The sequence below is a fragment of the Strix uralensis genome, chromosome Z (assembly GCF_047716275.1).
Source record: "Strix uralensis isolate ZFMK-TIS-50842 chromosome Z, bStrUra1, whole genome shotgun sequence".
NCBI lineage: Eukaryota > Metazoa > Chordata > Aves > Strigiformes > Strigidae > Strix > Strix uralensis.
Genome location: NC_134012.1, coordinates 12,657,546 through 12,676,728, shown reverse-complemented (window position 1 = coordinate 12,676,728; position 19,183 = coordinate 12,657,546). Strand labels below are relative to the sequence as shown.

The 19,183-nt window shown below is 36.2% G+C and overlaps 1 protein-coding gene across 4 annotated transcripts in view; it reads left to right on the top strand.

Moving 5' to 3' along the window:
* Positions 1-19,183, top strand: part of ADAMTS6 (ADAM metallopeptidase with thrombospondin type 1 motif 6) — a 156,143-nt gene that overhangs the window by 2,551 nt on the left and 134,409 nt on the right. For 2 of the 4 annotated variants that reach the window (XR_012627127.1, XM_074856397.1), the window contains exons 2-7: positions 2,559-2,945; positions 3,730-4,094; positions 11,713-11,881; positions 17,122-17,339; positions 17,860-17,943; positions 18,443-18,588. Coding sequence is in view for 3 of the 4 variants with exons in the window: in XM_074856397.1 (XP_074712498.1) it covers positions 2,849-2,945; positions 3,730-4,094; positions 11,713-11,881; positions 17,122-17,339; positions 17,860-17,943; positions 18,443-18,588 (1,079 nt within the window). In the remaining variant the exon portion in view is untranslated. Of the gene's footprint in view, positions 1-2,558; positions 2,946-3,617; positions 4,095-11,712; positions 11,882-17,121; positions 17,340-17,859; positions 17,944-18,442; positions 18,589-19,183 lie in introns of those variants that run through there. The other 2 variants (XM_074856398.1, XM_074856396.1) reach the window with 2 other exon arrangements.

Sequence of the window (19,183 nt, the reverse complement as noted above, 5' to 3'; positions counted from 1 at the left end):
ACATCTTGTACTTTGCTACTTGACAGTTTTTATGATTAGGCAGGAGCTGTGGTTTTAGGTAGTGGTTTAGGACATGGAACCACCCTTACCTGTGGGTGAACATGTAGTTCAGCTGTAAGACAGTAGAAATGTCTTAGCTTATTGTAAGCTTACTGATGTCGTCTTGACAACAATCAAAAGTGGAATGATGAATATACACTACTAAGGAAGACAGAAAGAAAAAAGTGTCTAGACAGTGGATGCTTCCTACTGAACTTCATACTGGAAGTACTCTATCTGGAGTTACCCAAGTGCTTTATCCTTCATATCCATTACTACTCCTTAGTTCAGAGCATTAATATAGCTAGCTACGCATGGTCTGCTTGTATTAGTGCTCAAGCTGACTATAATACTTTTGGAAAGGAGGTTAAAAATTCTGCAGGAACTTCCAGCAGAAGTTAACATGAAAGGAGATTTTTCTTGTGTGAAGCTTGGAATGAGGGAGACCCCTGCAAAGAAAGATAGTAGGTGTGGGTGACTGTTGGACACTGTTGACCAACGCTCAACTGTGTGGGCTCTTGGTGTCGAAATAATGGGCACTGTAGTTCATGTCCAGTATTCTGAGCTATCTAGCTCCTTAGGTACTACAATTTCAGGAGATGTTAATGTTAGGATAATGTATTATCAGCCTAACAGGCTGAACATGAGCTACCCGTTATGGGTTTTTGGCTAAGTAAAAGCTGTGAGGCAATGTTACCGCTATATATGGCAGTAATGAGCCGTTACTGGACTGCGGTGTCCAGTTCTGGTGTCTGTGCATGAAAAGGGATACTGACAAACTGGAAAGGGTTCAGAAAAAAGTTGCAGAAGTGTTTAGACATCTGGAAGCTGGATTGTACAGAGTGAGGTAAACCGAATAGGTTGAGCTGCTTATCAGACACTGTCAGGAGGTGCTTATATCAGATTTTAACTATCCATGCAAGAAGAAAGCAGCTCATTAAGCAGACAGGGGTAAAGCATGATTCAGTGACAGGAATTTGAAACTGGACTTTCTCAGATGAGAAATAAGGCACATTATTTAGTTTACTAATGTAGCTGAAGAGCATGGGGTTGATTATGTCTCTTGAAAACTTGTAAAAGTCTAAAAGCTGTAACTAAATATTACCTGGAAAATAAAGGTTTTACATGGAAGGCCAGACCAGAGGTTTTAATTAATATACTTTGTGGCCTTGCTGCATGTTTATGGCATCACTAAATCCTTACACTTCCCCAGAAAAAAATACTAAGCCTAAGCTATGCTTGCAAAGTACCATTTATCGCCTCTACAAACCTGATCAAGTCCTGTGTGCTGTCTTGAGTGATACTTAAAAAGTAGGTATTGGAATGATCAGATTAACCTCATTTACATGGTAATAATTAGATGCATTTCAAATTGACAAAGAAGTTCCCTAATATTCATTGTGGTGTTAATAAATTGGACTTCCATGATGTTGTTTTTTCTTGAGATGGTGTACTCTTTAACTTTTAGAAATAGTCCACTGGCTGCAGTGGTATTACCTGTCTGAATGAATGTTGTAAATAGTTCCCAGAATTTTAGAAAGGGAAATTTATCTGGTGCATGTGTAAGTGACTGTATGCTTTTGGAAATTTGTTTTTAAAGAGTCTTCCCTTCTTAGGTGTTCTGTTTCTCCATTGTCTGCCTCAGCAGAGTTTGCTCTATGCACAGGTGTGCTGAGGGTGCTTAAAAGGACTGATTAGTACCAGCTGACACAACACATGGTTTGGTATCCCATGATACTGGACTGTTAGTTGACTGCACAGATCTTCCATTTAATCCCTGGTCACAGCTAGAGCTGCTTTTTAGTATTACCGCAATAGTGTTTTAAATGAAAAAAAAAAAAAAGGCGAGTAACATGTTATTTGCTCAGTCCTGTGACCTGCAAAATGAAAGTGAAAATATATTCTACTACATCAAATTGTAGTTAAGATATATACAAAACATTTTTGACAAAAAATATTTGAAAAATTAGAATGTGTATGATGAATAGCTTCAGATACTGAAATTTGTTCTTTGGTGTTAGAATGTGCAGCATTCCCGCTTAAGTGAATGAGAATTCTGCCTGCATAAGCAGAACCCAGGCCCAAGTAATAACAAAATACATGCTGCGGAAAGATCAGATAACTGTACTCTGGATTCTTTCCCAGGTTCTCCCTTTGTCTACCAGTGTATTGGGTCTAGTTATTCACTGCTGAAATCAATGAGTGTGTAGCATTGATTATAGCTGGAACAAGTCTGAACACAGTATTTGAGCAACAAGAAACCTTAATTTTATGAATCCTTATGCCTGTTTAACATGAAGTTGATATGTGAGTCTTAAGCTGTATGGATCTGCTCTTCACAGTTAGTGGTAATTCCTGATTTTTGTAAGATTGTGACCTTGGACCATAAAAGTGATAATGGCTGAATATTATTTCAAAATGTTACATTGCATAGTTCACTATGATGGCTTAGTGTTTTGCGGTATAGATCTGTTTTAGTAGAAAGAATTTGCCTTGACTCATTTTCTTTTGTTTTTCAGGAAAAGAAATGGAGCAAGTTCAGTAACTATCCAGTCTAACGTCTTACTGATATCTTGAGGAATCTTACAAATACTTGTTTTGAATTGAGAAAATGACTGCAGATATAGAAGAAAGTACAGGTTGTTGGAAAAGAATACCTGTGAAAAAGTGGAACATCCAATAGTTAATTTGGAAGTACTATAAAATAAATATACCTGTTATGGTGCGATTCTGGAGTGGAGTTAACTCTATAGCACACAGGTAGCTCTCCAAGGAGGGGGAAAAAAAAAGCTTTCTGTTTTTCTAAATTATGGAAATTTTTTGGAAGACGTGGACATGGATTTTGAGCCTAGTCATGGTTTCATCGGAATTTCACAGTGACAACAGGCTTTCATATAGTTCTCAAGGTAGGGGTCTGACCTCTGTAGCTGACAAGAAACATCTATTTTTGCATTGCCTTTAAGTAATATTTTCTCAACCACATTCATATAATTCATGAGATCATATGGATTCTGCTCTTAGTTTTGTCATGATTCATTGTCATGGAAGTTTAAATACAACAAATGTGATTAAATTTTTTGTTTTAATTTCTTTCTGTCTACTTTTAAACTGTAGGAAAGCCTTGCAAATTAAGTCAGTAAAATGTTGTACTTGATAATAGTTTAGAGACTTGCCTTAACAACGTTAATGTGTTTTTAGATTAGGAAGTAAGGATCTAATCTTACTTCAAACCATTAACATTTATAGGTTTTTAATGAAATGAAGAACCATTTGCATGTTTTTACAGTACTTTTCATTACTTCTGTTTTTATTCTTGCAGGTGGATATAATAGCTTTTTTCTTTGAATAGTATCACTGGGAAGAATGTGTCCTTAGGTTAGAATTTAGCCCCAAATGCTTACGTATTTTCAGCAGGTAGAAAAAGATATGTACTTAAAAACTTTTGTATTTCTGGTGACATCACATTAATAGGAAACCGAACATATTTTCTTGACTTAAAAAGAAAGAGAAGAACATTTTGCTTTATTTAGTAAAACACTATATCTTGCATTTACCTGAAAATTTTACTCGTGAGGGTGATGAGATTTAGCCAAGTATGGTTTATGTTTATACTACTACTTGTTGTTTGCTGTTATATTTTCTTCTCTTCTATGCCCACTCCCTGGACTGTCTTACCTTCTGATTACAAAGAGGAATTCCTGTCTTACCTTGAACACTACCAACTAACAATCCCAATAAGGGTTGATCAAAATGGAGCCTTCCTCAGCTTTACTGTGAAAAATGCTAAACACTCAAGAAGCAGGAGGAGCACAGACCCTTATGACCAAGAACTGGCAGCATCTAAATTATTTTTTAAACTTTCTGCCTATGGCAAGCACTTTCATTTAAACCTGACTCTCAACACAGATTTGGTGTCCAGACATTTTACAGTAGAATACTGGGGGAAAGATGGACCGCAATGGAAGCATGATTTTTTAGACCACTGTCATTACACAGGATATTTGCAAGACCAACACAGTACAACTAAGGTGGCCTTAAGCAACTGCAATGGTCTGGTAAGTGCACATTATGTGTTCTAGTATAATAGTGTGCTTCTCCCTTTTAAATTACAGAAGAAGAACTTAATTGGCATATCTTTCAGTTTTTTGAGTCCCTGCGGGAAGCAAGCAGACAGGAAGGTGCAGAAAACCCCTAAAACCTGATCTGGGTCCTGGGGAAAAGTAGTCATCAGTTTTTCAAGCTTAATTGTAAGTACTGAGACCCAATTCTGTAGTCCTTTAGCAGGCAACATTTTTCAGTGTTTACAGTGTCTGCACTAGGGCTGCAAGATTAGGTCTGTGCTGAGATCCTTACAGGTTGTAAAAATGTTGCAAGCTCAAGGGCGGGAGGGTGGGGGAAGAAGGAAACAGTGTATCCTTTAGGATGCAGAATATTTACAGAGACATTGAACTGAACACCTGCTTGTCTTTGAGAATTTGGGTTTAGAAACCTTAAAGAACAGAGAAGAGTTACTTGTTGTAGAAGTCATCATTGCTATAAATTCAAAAAATGAAGAGGAAAGTAGATCCTTTGCAAGTACCGGCATCAGAAAGTAATTATTTACCTTTTTTGTAGAAATGTGTTGTTTACAAATTGTAAACAGTTACATTCAAAAGTGAGATTAGAAACTTTCATCTCTTCTATTCTCATCTCTTTTACTGTTGATCTCGTGATCACAGAACAGTAGTACTTGCATGGGAAAAGCTTCTCTTATTCCCAACAGAAATTAGGAAACAAATGCAAAAAATTAAAAACCAGACTATTAAATAGTAAAATACTAAAGTAAAAGGCCATGACTAGGAAATATTAAATCAAGAGCCAGTAATTTATCTAATAAATATATATATATACACATATTACAGTTATTCATTCTATTTTGAATTATAGTAGAACACTGGTCAGTCTTGTTAGGAATAGATGGTTGTAACTAATTGCTAAGGAAAAAAAAAAAGATTACACAGACTTGCTAAACTATTTCCTATTTCTCCTTGGAAATGCTATTGAATAATGCATCTTGGGATCCATTTACAAACTGAAGTCAGCTGCTTCAGACCTAGATAGGTGGCATTACACCCAGATACTTTGTGATATCCTTGACACAGTCTAGATTAACATTTTGGGGTACTCTTGAGGAAAAAGAATTTAATGAGGTTTTCCAGGGCTAAATGAACACTTTCAGAGAAATGTAGTTAAAATGGTGTTCCATTGAGTGTGGTATCACAGTTTGGTTAATGCAGACTTGTAGCGGATAGGTTTGAATTTAGTACAATTTCACTTTGGTTTTGTGGTTCCCATATAGTAACTTTTTTGTCACAGTTATTTAAGCTCTTAAGTTAATATATTCAATCATTTTGCTTTCGAGTTCTTTTCAGCTAAAAATGCTATGGAGACAAAATCCCTGCTTTCAGGACTCACTTCTTTAAAAGAGGCATGCAGCCTCTTTTAATCTCCAGAGTTTCTGCCAGTTGAGGCACAGAGTGGTTGGCCCCCTTGGATCCTGCAGTCAGTGCTGTGGTGCTCCTATTTCAGTTCCTGCCTGACCTTGGCCAAGGAGTGAGCCAAGAACGCCTGCTCATGCCTTAGCTGACCCTTGCTTTCCTTTCATGTTAGGAAAACAAGAGTGAGAGGAAGCAGGAAAAAGTCCATGTTTTCCTGTCAGCTTTGGGCATCTCTCGCTCCTCATGGCACTTCTTTTCTTCAAAGAATTTAGCAGCATCTAAGGTTTCATGGTGAAGCAGAATCTTTCTTTTGCTTCTGTGTCTTACATGCTGAAGTGACATTTAGCATTCCTGTTGCTGTGTGTTTTCCCTCTGCCCTCAGCCTTGCTATTTTGCTGGAGTGAAGCCGCCTGCTGTTCTGTGGTTCTAGGTGTCAGTATGGTAACTTAGTGTTTGTAAGTAAACTGTAGTGTGGAGTGCTTCCCCGTTAAATGGTCGTCTTCGGTGCTTTTAGTTGTCATCAGCTCTTACATATTTCTTTCAGGTATTAAGGCAGCTTTAATCCAGTCTATGGGCCCACCATAACTGGCACTTGAGTTCTTCATGGTCATGCCTCTTTCTTGGGTCTGCAAGTGTCAGGTGTCCACTGCATCTCTTAGAGAGGCTCAGCCACAAGCATGTGAGGCTACTGTCATGCTCCAGAAGCAGCAGTAGGGGTGACACAAGGCTCTTTCTCAGGGAGGCAGAAGTCCTGCAGAGGGGTGCAGCAGTAGGCTCGAATCAGTATCATCCTCTACTGTACAGAAACTTCTCTGTCTTCCAGTGTTGGCAGGGCTTTCCAGAGCACCGAGTATGGGAGTTACCACTCCATTCAGACAAATCTATCACAGAGTTATTTTTAAATGATGATTCCTACTGATGAATATTTTGTTATACAGCAGCTGGTTAGAACATGTTTAATAAAGCAATTGGCAGTGAATATTGAGGACAGTATTACTTGTTTTAGAGTTAGTGATAGTTCAGAATGTTTTGTGCTTAAGGCATTCGTATTTCCCAGTCTCTTGCTCTGTAAGAGACTGCCAGTCACATTCTGCATAGTCCTTGATTAACATCTGACTCAAAGCCAGTCATTTTAAATTTAACTCTAAAACAGGTAGTAATCTTTAACAGGGAGTGTTGCTCACAAGCAAAATTGAAGCATTCCATTTATTCCGTTTGTCCTGTTAGGCTTCAATTAGTCAAATTTCTTCCCCATAGTGAATGCTTTGAGTTACTCTGAGTTGTTCTGTTTAGTTTTTCAGGGTGGTCAGGTAAGACCATGATCTAATTACCACAGGAGATATGATTTTGAAGAATACTTGTAGTATCTGAGATGAGTTCTAGTGCAAGGAGGGCTTTCTCATGGTTTCATTATAATAAGTGATGAGCAGTCAGTTCATTTCCTTGTCACTGTTGCCCATTTCAGCCTCTCTCTCTGTATTTCTTATTACCAAGTGTCCCAGAATTACAAGGTGCTACTTACTGAAGTTTCATTCCAGCAGTTTTGATCTGCTGGGCCCTGATTATCTATAAACTGTCTGAAGTTATGAGGAAAGATCTATAATCCAGTGAGTCATGTGAGGCAATTGAAGGTCTTGTCCGGCAGGCTTGCTGGCTTCCAAATTCATATTTACTTTAGTGGATGTTCCATTTGTGGATGGATTGCAGGTTTGGCTTTGTCATGAGAGAGCCTGCAACAAGCAGCATTTTGGGGCCTTTGGATGTTGGGTGGAAGGCAACAAGGCTGAGGGATTGCCTAGGCTGAGTTATACTGAAAGAAAGAAGAGAAGAAACATTGGTAGACTGTCTGAAGAGAGAACAACTTCACCTCAAGGGAAATTGTCTAATTCTGACGGGAGCAAGTCTTAAAGAAGAAAAGTTTTGGACCTCATAGTAGTGGAATTGAGCAGAAACCAAACTTTTTGTGGTCTGACCCACCTCTGTCCTCTGCCAAGCGTCAAAGCTCTTAACTGAGCACTCAAACAAGTTTTCCACAGTAGTGGATTTTCTCATTTTGAGATGAAAAGCCCAGTAGTGGGAAATACTTGAAAATGTGTACAAAGTGTTTGTTTGGAAAGCGGATGAGAGGTTAAATCACATTTTGAGGCTACTGTGATTCCAAGGAAATGTTTAATGTAAAAGGCCAAGTATGTCTATGGTGTGTGAAGTTCCATGCACTAACATTTGTGCTGGGTAGCACAGATGTCTCCATCCAAACAGAAATGATAAAGAAAGCACAAGAAATAGGCTATGGCTAAAAATCATGACCTTACTTCATTAAAGGAGGAATTGTTTTGCTGGAAGACTTCATGTTTTTCCATGTATTCCTGAATTCATATATGTATAAATTATTCATATTCTTCTTAAATTAGCTCATTTGAAAATGGATCTACCATAAAGAATGCATCTACTTTTATAGATTATAAACTGCATGTAGTATGGTATATTTGAATCATATGTAAAATAATGTTGAATTAAAAAATAATTTATAAAGATCAGAAATTATATTGAAGAGGATTTAGTGTTCTAGATCAGTGTCTTTGGACCTCTCTTTGGTACTAATACGTATTTGCAGTATAGCCTTAGTATTCAGAAAATTGTATGTAATCTGACCCTGTCCTAGTTTTAAGGTGGCTTGTTAGATTCCACGATGTACTGTCTCAGGACAGATCACTATTTTTTTCATCTTTAAGAACACAGTAAGCTAATGTGATCTTTTTCCTCAGTCATAAAACCACACTAAAGTGTATAGCCAGCTGTAGTCATACTGAACAACACTGACACATTTTCAAGTTTCCATTACTACAACTTTATATTAAAAATGGATAAAGCATAAAGTCTAGAAAGGTTCAAGGCATGGAGAAATTGTAAAACAGTAGTACTGCATGGAAAAAGCATGTGCTTTTATTTGTCCTCCATAATTCAGTTTGCTTTGTGACTGATGGGCATCCCCCATCTGAGGGAGGTTAGGGCCCCAGATAGACAGCCTGACAGAAAAATACTTGTTTTCACAAATTCAGGGGAACTCCATGTGGATTCACAGATTCGTCTGAGCATGTCAAACTGCTGGATCCAGACCTTATGTATGTTAGCAGGAGTTGGCAGTCTGTAGTGGGATTGGATAACACAGGACCTCAAACAATCTGTTTTAGATAATAATCTTGGGAATGTTGCTTGTAGTAACCTACTTGGGGCATTCAGCTAGTTTTTTAAATTTGTGGTATTTTGTCAAAACCTTTTGCTGGTCATTCTTATGTCTTAATGATCTTTCTTATGCTTTGGAGCAGAAGTTCAATTTACAAACTGTTCAAATATAATAGCAAAACTAAAAAAAAAATATATTCCTTTAATGCTTTAAAAGGGCATTATTTCAGTATCTATTTTCAACTGAAATTGTGTTTTGCTCAAATAGTAGATTATAAGCCAAACCCGGGGTTCAGAATGTTGGTTTGGGTATGATAGCATAATTCCCACTATTAATCAGGCGTTGCTGAATGTCTATACGATGGAAGCATCTCTAGCCACATGAATTTTCTAAACTCGTAATTGGAATAAATGCTGGTTGTCACTGACATAGGTACTTTTTATGTACAAAATTCAGAGTGCTTCTTAAAAATCAGTCACTGCGATTCAACAAGACCACTTGCATCAGTTTAATATTGGAAGAACAGTTTTGTTTGCAAGCAAAATTAGTATGTTAGGTTTAAAATATATATGCTGGGCTTATGTGAAGGCCATATGCAGGGCAAGTGTGTTTCCACTGTTTATGAAATCACTTGTCTAGCTGCAGCAAGTGGCTGCATAAATACCTGGTGGTGGGTGTAAGTTAAAATTCATTTGCTGTTCCTCAACTAAATTCTATTAAAATATCTTTTCTTAAACCACCATAGTGTTTGGGCAGATGAGATCAGATGTCAACTAGGCATAGGAAAAATCAGTGATACTCTCATAAACTTTTTTACTGCTGGTAGCTGAAGGAACTGTGATCACAGTTTGCAGCTATTCATAATATTTTTTACGTATTTGCTCCTGCAACTACAAAAATGCTGCAATTAACTGTTGTTTGTGTCATCTGAATTGACTCGCTCTCACTGAAGTCATCTCACTGCTTAAAGCTATGAGTTTCAGTATCTGATACAAATGTTTCATTCATGCTTAGACTTGTTAACCTGGCTGGACTTGAGTATAGACGAAGGGTGTATGCTCTGGGGTAATCAGATTTAGGTTAAGACCTGCTCATGTTGCAGAGACAGAGCCACAGGTTGGATGGTACCTTGGTCTCCTCAGGCTTGGCACGAAGCAGACGGCCTGATGGTGCTGGCTAGAACCACTCTGCAGGACTCTCTTCCTGTGGGAACATAATACCAAAGCTTATAATGGCTCAGGATTCACTTGAACCCAGATGTCTGACATCCAGACTGGATGCAGTCCAGACTGTCAAGGTTCTTTCTGCACATCTGGCAAACCCAGTTACAATTTGGTTTATATTTTCAATACTATTTAAGCAGCAGTGTACCGGCAAATGATTTATTTTCTAGTAAAATCTTAGACTCCAAGTAACAAGAAGGCATTGTGAAAGGAATTTGATACCAGCATCTTCCAGGTGAATATAGACCCTGATGTTACCTTCTTGAGTAAATAATTGAGTTCATAATGAAAAATACCACTGAAGAGGAACACTTACTGTTATAGTCACTATGTAAGGAATGTGTAATTGAAAACTGCAGTGTGTTCATACATGGATTTTCAAAATTTATAATAGGGTTATATTTGGAAAACACTGTTCTTTTTGATGTGTTATACAGGATTTTTTATTCTGTAAGTTTTATGTTGTTACTAAAATCTGGTTATTCTGGGAGTAAAGAACAGCAGTTATTTGATGTACAAAACAGCAGCAGAATGAGAGCTTTGACCAAGAGTACAATGGCAAGCCCTGATCTTAGAAACAGCTTTAGGATATTTAGAGCAGTTACGGAGCAAGTGATCTCATGGCTGATCATAGAGGTCTCACTGGAGGACAAAAATAACACCTTTAAAAAAGAGGCTCGTGCATAAGACTTGTTTTACAGATCGAAGGTGTGCTAGAAAATTGTGGTTCATCAAATCAGGATATGAATGCAGAAGTTCCTGCTTCCAGTCTCCTACCTGATGAGTAGCTCTTTCTCCTGGTGTAGAAAGTTCATACATTCCGAATTTTCTAGATAGGGATACCAAATTTTTTATTTAGCAAATGTAGGTCTAGGAGTCTGTCAGGGCTTATTCCCCAATATTTCCATATCCAAAAGGATCCTAAAATTGAATTTTCTGCTAAAGTTCAGTTTTAATTGATGAAGGTTTTGGAAATTGCATAGTTGGCCTGAAATCTCCCGTGTCTTCCATAAATCACTTCATGTTTGAAGAACCTGAGTTCACAAATGTGAAAGCTATGAGAGTAGTATATCTACTATTCTGCACTGCAGTATGAAGGAAAAAAATGTTCATTTGTTGTAGAGAATGAAGTCTAGTGCACAGTCTGCAACAACTTGGATTTGCCAGATTTGTGGCAAGATCTTTCAAGGAATAAAAGCTTTGTAGGCAGTATATCCTAAGTTGTTAATTTGATTTTTAATAACTAGCTCAGTTTTGGAATTAAGCATCTGGATGTAAAATGCTGAATCGTTTCCCTGAATATATGTTCTAAAATTAATCCTTCATGCCATTTTAGGTTGATGCAGTATGTGGCTTTAAGCATTTACCAGTATGGCGTCATAGAGGGATATTGGTCTCACCATTTGAGCAAGGCCATTTTGGCTTGGCGTCACTTTTAATGGATATGAATCATGTAGTTTTAGAACATCTCTGTGGAGATATCACTTGTCATATACTGAGAATATCTCCTCCTTTCTTACCACATCCACCAAAAATGATGCGAATGAACTCCAGAAATAGGGCAATGTTATTTTTACTATTTTCTTGTTGTGTTGCTCATAGACACTTACTCCTGCTCCCACTAAAATCAGTGGAGGAGAGCTGGCTCATGCGTTGTTTTCTGTGTTGCCTTATAGTTGTGGATTTCTTCACAGAGATAGATGGTAGTCAAATGATTTTTAAAGTTAAGCGTTTTAATAGGAGTTTTATATTGTCTTTTGCAAGTTTTTGTTTTCTTTTCTTCTTTAAGCATGGAGTCATTGCTACAGAAGATGAAGAGTATTTTATTGAGCCTTTAAGGAATATAACAGAAGATTCTAGTAACTTTAATTATGAGAATGGTCATCCTCATGTAATATACAAAAAATCTACTATGCACCAGCAACATCTCTATGATCACAGTCACTGTGGAGTCTCAGGTAAATGAGTATGACTGTCATTCCTTTAAAAAAATTGTAACTTAAGATGTATTTTAAAACCTTGCTTGGTTCACATGTAAGACACAGTGGAGAATGTAGCAATAGGAATCCTCCTTTTGGTGATGCAGTGTGCCCTGTTGAAATGTAGTTTTGCTTTTTTTCAGATTCAGATCGAGAGTATAGTGTCTTTCAAAAACTGAGACACAGAGAGTAGGTCTTGTTTTATGCCTGTGTTGTGTACAGTGGTAGTAATGAGCACAGGCTTCCCCGAAATATGTTATAAACGTACTTCATTTCCCAACTGGAAAACATGATTGAGTGACTTAAGTATTATAACTCAATGTTTAGTAAGTGTTCCATGTCATCTGAGGAAAGTTGTCATGCAATGATTGTATTAGTATTATGATTAGTAATGCATTTGAAAGTGGAGTCCACATCTTTCTTGTTTAGGGAGGTTTATGGTGTTTTGATACTGGCTTTTGCCAGTAGTTGAATATGTGATTTACAGGTACCTTATGGGAAGAATGATAGCATCTTGATTGAGAGATATTTTCCTTGTAAAGCATTTTTAACTTCCAGAAATACACTTTTCAAGTACTCTTTGATGTGATTTTCACTTGCTTAAACTGAGACTGAAAACTGACTTCTTGAAGACAGCATGGACTAAATCTGACAAATTATTTTAAAGCACTAAAATAATGGATTTTTTTACATAATAGGAAAATGTTCTAACCTTGTCATTTGTTGATATTTCAGAAATAGCTTGTTCTTAAAAGTTCAGTCCTGGACAGTTTTATTGCATGAGATTCAGTGCACAGAGTAGGATAACAAATACTAATCTTAAAATAAAATAACATCACTGTTCATTGGTATAATTTATTTCAGCTTCTTTTGGAGGCTGTAACTTGTACTGGCACCAGGTGACTAACCTTACAGTACAGCTTGTCTACAAAAGCCCGTGCTTTGGAGACAGTTGTCCTGTAGTGTTTCAGTTAACTGTGTTTAGGGAATGTCAGACTTCACATATGTAACTTATGTTTTAGTTTGGAAGCATTATTCCATGTACATGCTTCTAATATTGAAAAACAAATCTCCTAACTATTAATTCCTGCTAACTCATTGTCAAATAAGAATACTGATGTATGTTCATTTTGTAGGGTAAACTGTCACTTAAGCCTCTTGACATAAGTGAGAGGATTATGAAATGTAGGGTGATACAATTTTATATCCCTAGAAAAAGAAAGGATATTGGCCTTTGTCAGATGTTACCTTCTAGATTAATATTTAGGAAGTCATTCTCCTCCGAGTAAGGATGAAGCAGTGGCAGCTAGTTTGGTCAGATTGCATTCAGTCATTCTGGCAGTATCTGTCATATGGATCATAGGTTGATGCATTTTGTGTGCATTTTTTGAGAGACGTGCAGTAATCTTTAGCATTTATTTCTTGGCATATTTGATGCTGCCTTTGTTCTCTGAAGCTCCTGTGCGTTTCCTGAGATTTCATGCCTGTCACATACCGCAGTCCTTAATTATTAAAATACTAAAGCACTGCTTTTTATGAGCCTGAGACAGTATACTATCATGCTCATTCATCTCCTTTCCCTGTTCTTAATATACTACTTCCACTCCATGAAAATGTCTGAAAAAGTCTGCACTCCCCCAAAACTGCAAGGTCTTACATTTCCAGATGGTGTGCTGTTTTAATGTTCTCCTCATGGGTACCAAAACCTTTTAAACTTGTTTTCTGAGCACTGTTGCAGCTTTATCCCGAAGTGACATGGCATCCAAAACATCCCCAGAATATATAAAAAGTAAAATCAAGTATTAATTTTCAGTTTCACAGCTTTCAGACCCTGGGACTAAAGCCAGGTTTACAGTAGTCTTTGGGGCATTTGACTGGTTTTGGAGGTTTTGAGCAGTCCAATTTTGTGTGTTAAAATGCAGTTGTAACAAACCTGTAGCTGCCTTTTGGCAGTGTATAATTTCTTTTGTCAGGAGACTGAGTTTAAGCTTTACCTTCAGAACAGTTTTGCCAGTATAGTATTCTGGGAAGAGTCCGCTGATGTAACTGTGCTGCTATTCATGATCTGGCAAGTTTCCCCTACTATAATCTAAGCCTAAATTTACTGTGTACCTGTTCTGTATCAGGGAATTGGTCAAGAATTTGAAGTGTTGATAGAGTCAAGGGGAGCGTTATTTCTGACCTTTCTGAGAAAAATTGCAATAATTGATAGAAAATGGGGTGGGGAATTTGGTGAAAGGATGATCAGAATTGGTTGGGATGAGCAAGGTGATGGACTTCTTCATAGTAGGTAGCAGAATTATGGTGGATAATACAAGAGAAGAACTGATGAGGCAGGGAGATTCAGGTAAGAACGTGGGATAGATTTTTGTAACCTAAATTAGATTGTAAGCAGTTAGACATAAGAATGTTTAAAAAATTGTTAAATTACTGTTTCATGCATGTATCATCACCGAGTTAACTATGCTTTATTAAATATAGCTGAAATCATTAAGGCCTTGGTAAGAAGTTGACCACTGTCAAATTCCAATTGCTTCAATTGGGTTTAAGGCCGCTCAGTTATCTTGCAGAATGTTGTGTTTGGACAGGATTCAGAAACAGCAAAAGCTGACATACGAAAGCTGCAGAGTGGCAGATTATTTAGGAGTAGCTCTACTGTATGCTGCCTTACGTGGTGGTTTTACTCGTGCCAGGCTTCACAATCAATGTATTCTAAAATGAAAAAATGCTTGTATATACATTAAATGACGATGTTAAAATAGTAAGAAAAAAACAGCACTATATTTCACTTAAAAATATACTCATAGTTGCATTTTACGTAAGTAGATTTCTGTTGTGTTTTGAGATCTTTTTCTGTTTGTGCTTTCTCCTCTCTCTCCACCTTAACCTCTACCTATCCTCTTTAGAGGACTGACTTAGGAAAACTTGGGTACCATATTTGTGAACTCCATTTCTACACGTTTGGACTTCTTTTCAGTTGCCATTTAAAACCTAATTCCTTGCTTTTGTAATCATTGTTTTGGGGTTCATTGCAGTGTTTTTCTTTGGGTTTTTTACCCCCCCCTTTTTTTTTTTACTTTACTTTCCAATAGCTGTGTTTGATGTTAGTGAAGTTTAATTTTTTAATTTTTAATCTAGCAATATGGTGGGAAAATGGCATAATTTGCCACAGAACTAATTTTGTTACATATACTACAGACTTTTATCGACATGTTTTAGCTTTTTAAAGAAAATTCAGGCAGCGTTATTTAGTGGTTTTAAAGTAAAACAGCATAAGCATTGATAGGTCCTGGAGTGTGAGCCTATGTACTCAGGATTGTTTCCAGCTTTCCCATTACTTTGAGACCAGCTGAAGCCTAAGCTTCTCATCTGATAAGAAAAGGAGAAATGTTTGTTTTTGTTAACTCTTGAGACCTTTGTTTGAAAGACACTATCACTACGAGTCAAAAATAGTATTTTCTGTTTTTTCTCTGAAAGTTTTCTGCATGAGCTCATCAATTTTCAGATGTTTAGAATAGATTTGCATCTTTGACTGAAAAATTATGGCTGAATGTGGAAGCAGTATTGTATTTCTAAAGTACTTATAGCACTCTTAAGAGCATCAGAATGTCCCCATTTGTTATTTGAAAATGAAAAGTGTATTTTTAAAAATTTTAGTATGGAAGCTGTCAGAAACAGTTGCAGGCATTTCTAAATCACTGCTTAAGTGACATGAAAGTTTTTGAAGGATTAAAGCAACTTTGAATTTCCTAGAATAGAGGTGAAAAACAGGAAGAAGCTTAGTATTCATTATAGCATCCTGAACAGGCTTTAATACTTGATTGCAGAACGAGGACAATTTTGTTACCAGCATTTTTTCAGCTATCAAGTTTATTTTAACTTTTTGACTTTTCTAAAATATGCACCTTTTAAAGCCAACATTGTGGCCTCAAAAAGTATGAAACACCACAACAGTGGGAATGCTGAAGTTCTGTATGCCCGGTTTTGACCTGAACATACATTCTTTGTGGTGTAGTTACTGCTCTTTGAAAATAGTGTGCTTAGTTGAATTGCATAAAGCATTGCTTTTTCATGGAAGGTACTGGTCCTATCTCAATTCATCCTTAGCTGAACCCCTTTTAGTAAAGGTAAGGATGCATCTCAGAAATTGCTCACTTGAGCAGCCCTTTTCAGACAATTATAAATGTATCAAACTGTTAACATTCTTGTGTTTATCCGTAACTATCAAGAATACCTTAAATATTTTGAAATCCTATGTAGGTAAAACAAGATTAATGATATACTTTGACAAACTTTAGTTTGAGATCGGTGTGGGCCTTTGTGGAACACACAAAAATGCCAGTTTTGCAAGGAAGGGCAGGTTCAATTTTGTCCTGAGGGCAGGAAGTCAAATTCAAAGTAAGCTTGTAGTGTTTGTTTTGCTGAAAATTATAGCTGTTTGGATTTTTAATATTCAATCTCTTGCATGCAAGACATATTTTTTCTATATACTTATATGAAACAAGTACAAGAATCAACATATTTGAATTAAAATTAGTGTTAAAAATAACTGTAACAATTACCCCATGTCAGGCCATTTTACACTTCCCATTATAGTTAATTCACGTTGGAGGGCAAGTTGTAGCAGAAGGAGTAGATAAAACATAATCTGATAGCTTTCTGAAGAGAAAATTAATTTATTTTGCCCTGAAACTATATGTAAACATAATTGTCTAATAATTACAGGATTGTCTTAATAATTACTCCTTCATAGGAAGCAAAAAGCTTTTCTGGTACCTTATCAGTGTGTTTAATTCCTTAGTATATCTTTATACTTTTTACCTTAATTTTGAATTTTTGGATTCCAGTATGTTTTTTCCAAACGTTATGGCTGCTTTGTTCTTATCCTTAAAATTCTGAAGTGCACTTATGGTTAATTATAACTAAGCTTTAGTATTAACATAGATGTGCAGAGTCAGATCTGTTAAGAAAAGGTTGGTGATTTATTATCCTAAGTCAAGTTAAGGAGAGTTGAGAATACTAGAACTCAAAGTTGTTTTTTCCACTGTATAAGGTATTTTAAAACTAAAAAAAAAAAAATTAGGTAATTTAATTTTTCTTTGCCTCAAGAAAGACTTCTTTTAAGCAACTTGAAGATGGTAATCACAACATAAAACAACTGCGTTTGAATGAGTTTTACTGGTGACCCCTCTGAAGCGTTTAATTATTTTGGTTCCTAGAAGACCTCACAAGAAGCAGTAAACCTTGGTGGATGAGTGATGCATCTGCTTTTCCAACTTCACTTCCAGTTAATGACACATTAAGTAGTCATAATCGACAGAAGAGATCAGTAAGCCTTGAACGGTTTGTGGAAACACTGGTAGTAGCAGACAAAATGATGGTGGGATACCATGGTCGCAAAGACATTGAACACTACATTTTGAGTGTAATGAATATTGTAAGTTTCATCCCTCTCTGTATTCATATCAATACGCATGTACTGAAATGATAAAGCAACTGTATTTATTTATTGGCATGAATAATGCTTTAAAATATGCATCAACTTGCAGGAATTAATAGTTGAAATATGGCAAATGTTAGCATCATGGGAAAAATGCAGTACTGTTTCTGTCAAGAAGTACACTGTGATCACTTTTAATTGTCTTTAATTTTAAATTCATATGATTACATATAGATTATACAGTTCTATTCTGTTCAAGACTATGGTCTAAGTGCTCCTTATGATGGTTGAATTATGAAACAAGGTATAAACAGTTTTGATTGAAAAGTGTGACCCAAGAAGTTTGTTTTACTGAATGGTCATTTTTTTTGTCCAAAAATAACTGTTATTCAGGTGATAATGATAATTAACATTGTGAAATTACATTGAGTGAGAAAATAGATTATTTTTAACCATTTAGGAATCAAGTAGTATTTCTTGTCTGACTTTGTGCCTTTTCTTATTTTCTGGAGGTCAGGTTGCCAAACTTTATCGTGATTCCAGTCTAGGAAACGTTGTGAATATAATAGTGACACGTTTAATTGTTCTCACTGAAGATCAGGTAAGAGCTGTTGTGCTAAGCTTCGTATCCCTGAAATACAAGCTACTTTACTGTGTAATATAGATTACATTTAATTATTGCTTGAAATGAAATGGCTGCATCTGAGTACAAAACATATCTTGTAATCTTTCACTACTTTAATCAAGATGAAACAGTTCAAAGGAGTATTCCTCATGTATCATCTCAAAGATACCTTTTCTTACTTCAGGTGAATATTAATACACCTTTGGGGATATCACTTTTATTTTTAGATCTATATTTTGATACTCTGATTTTTTTGTATTGACATAATCAGTTAAAGTTGTAGCAGAAAGAATGCCTGTTCAGTAATACACAGCTGAACTTGGGGTCAGATTTTACTGAGATAAAATCTGGCAAGAAGAGTTTATTCCTAGAAACCACTGCTTCTAATTATAGTCCCATTTTAGTTTTCAGAAGGCTTAACAACTGACCTTAGTAATTTGTTTGGAACATTTCTGGTATGCATGTTGTATTGCAGCCAAACTTGGAGATAAACCACCATGCAGACAAGTCCCTCGATAGCTTCTGTAAGTGGCAGAAATCCATTCTCTCTCACCAAAGTGATGGAAACACCATTCCAGAAAATGGGATTGCCCACCATGATAATGCGGTTCTTATTACTAGGTATGGTCATTATAAGTATTGTGTTTATTTTATTTTATTTCTGTAGCTTTCTTGTTCTTACCTTATACATATATATATAGGCTAGTTATAAAGTAATGTAATTGGTTGGTAATCATAAGAGGAAGAAAATTACTAAATGGCTTGTCTTAAGTATATCAGACTATTAAACTATTAAAAAGATGAAGAATTTGGAAAAGTAAGATCTGCAAATTACTTGTTTCTGCTGCTGTTTTCACTTCATAATTGTCAGTGCAAAGTATTTCAGTAGAACAAGATGGATCCTGTTAAACATTTGATAGTTTTATAATTGAAGTCCTAAGATTATGGAGAAAAAAACAGTATGGAAAATGTTTTTTTTTTAACCATATATCATGTTTTTTAGTAAGAATTTTGAGCCAGAACCCCAACTACCGTAATAGTATTTCTGCTGAAAACCAGGTTCTTGCATATTCTGGCAATGTGAGAATCTGCTTTATAGCTGTTTTGATTTATTATGCTTAGTTAAGTGAGAACTGACAGTTCTAATGGTAGTTTCGAAGTCTGCATGTGTGCCCATTTGTTTACTTCTATTCCAGTGTTACTGTGATAAATACAA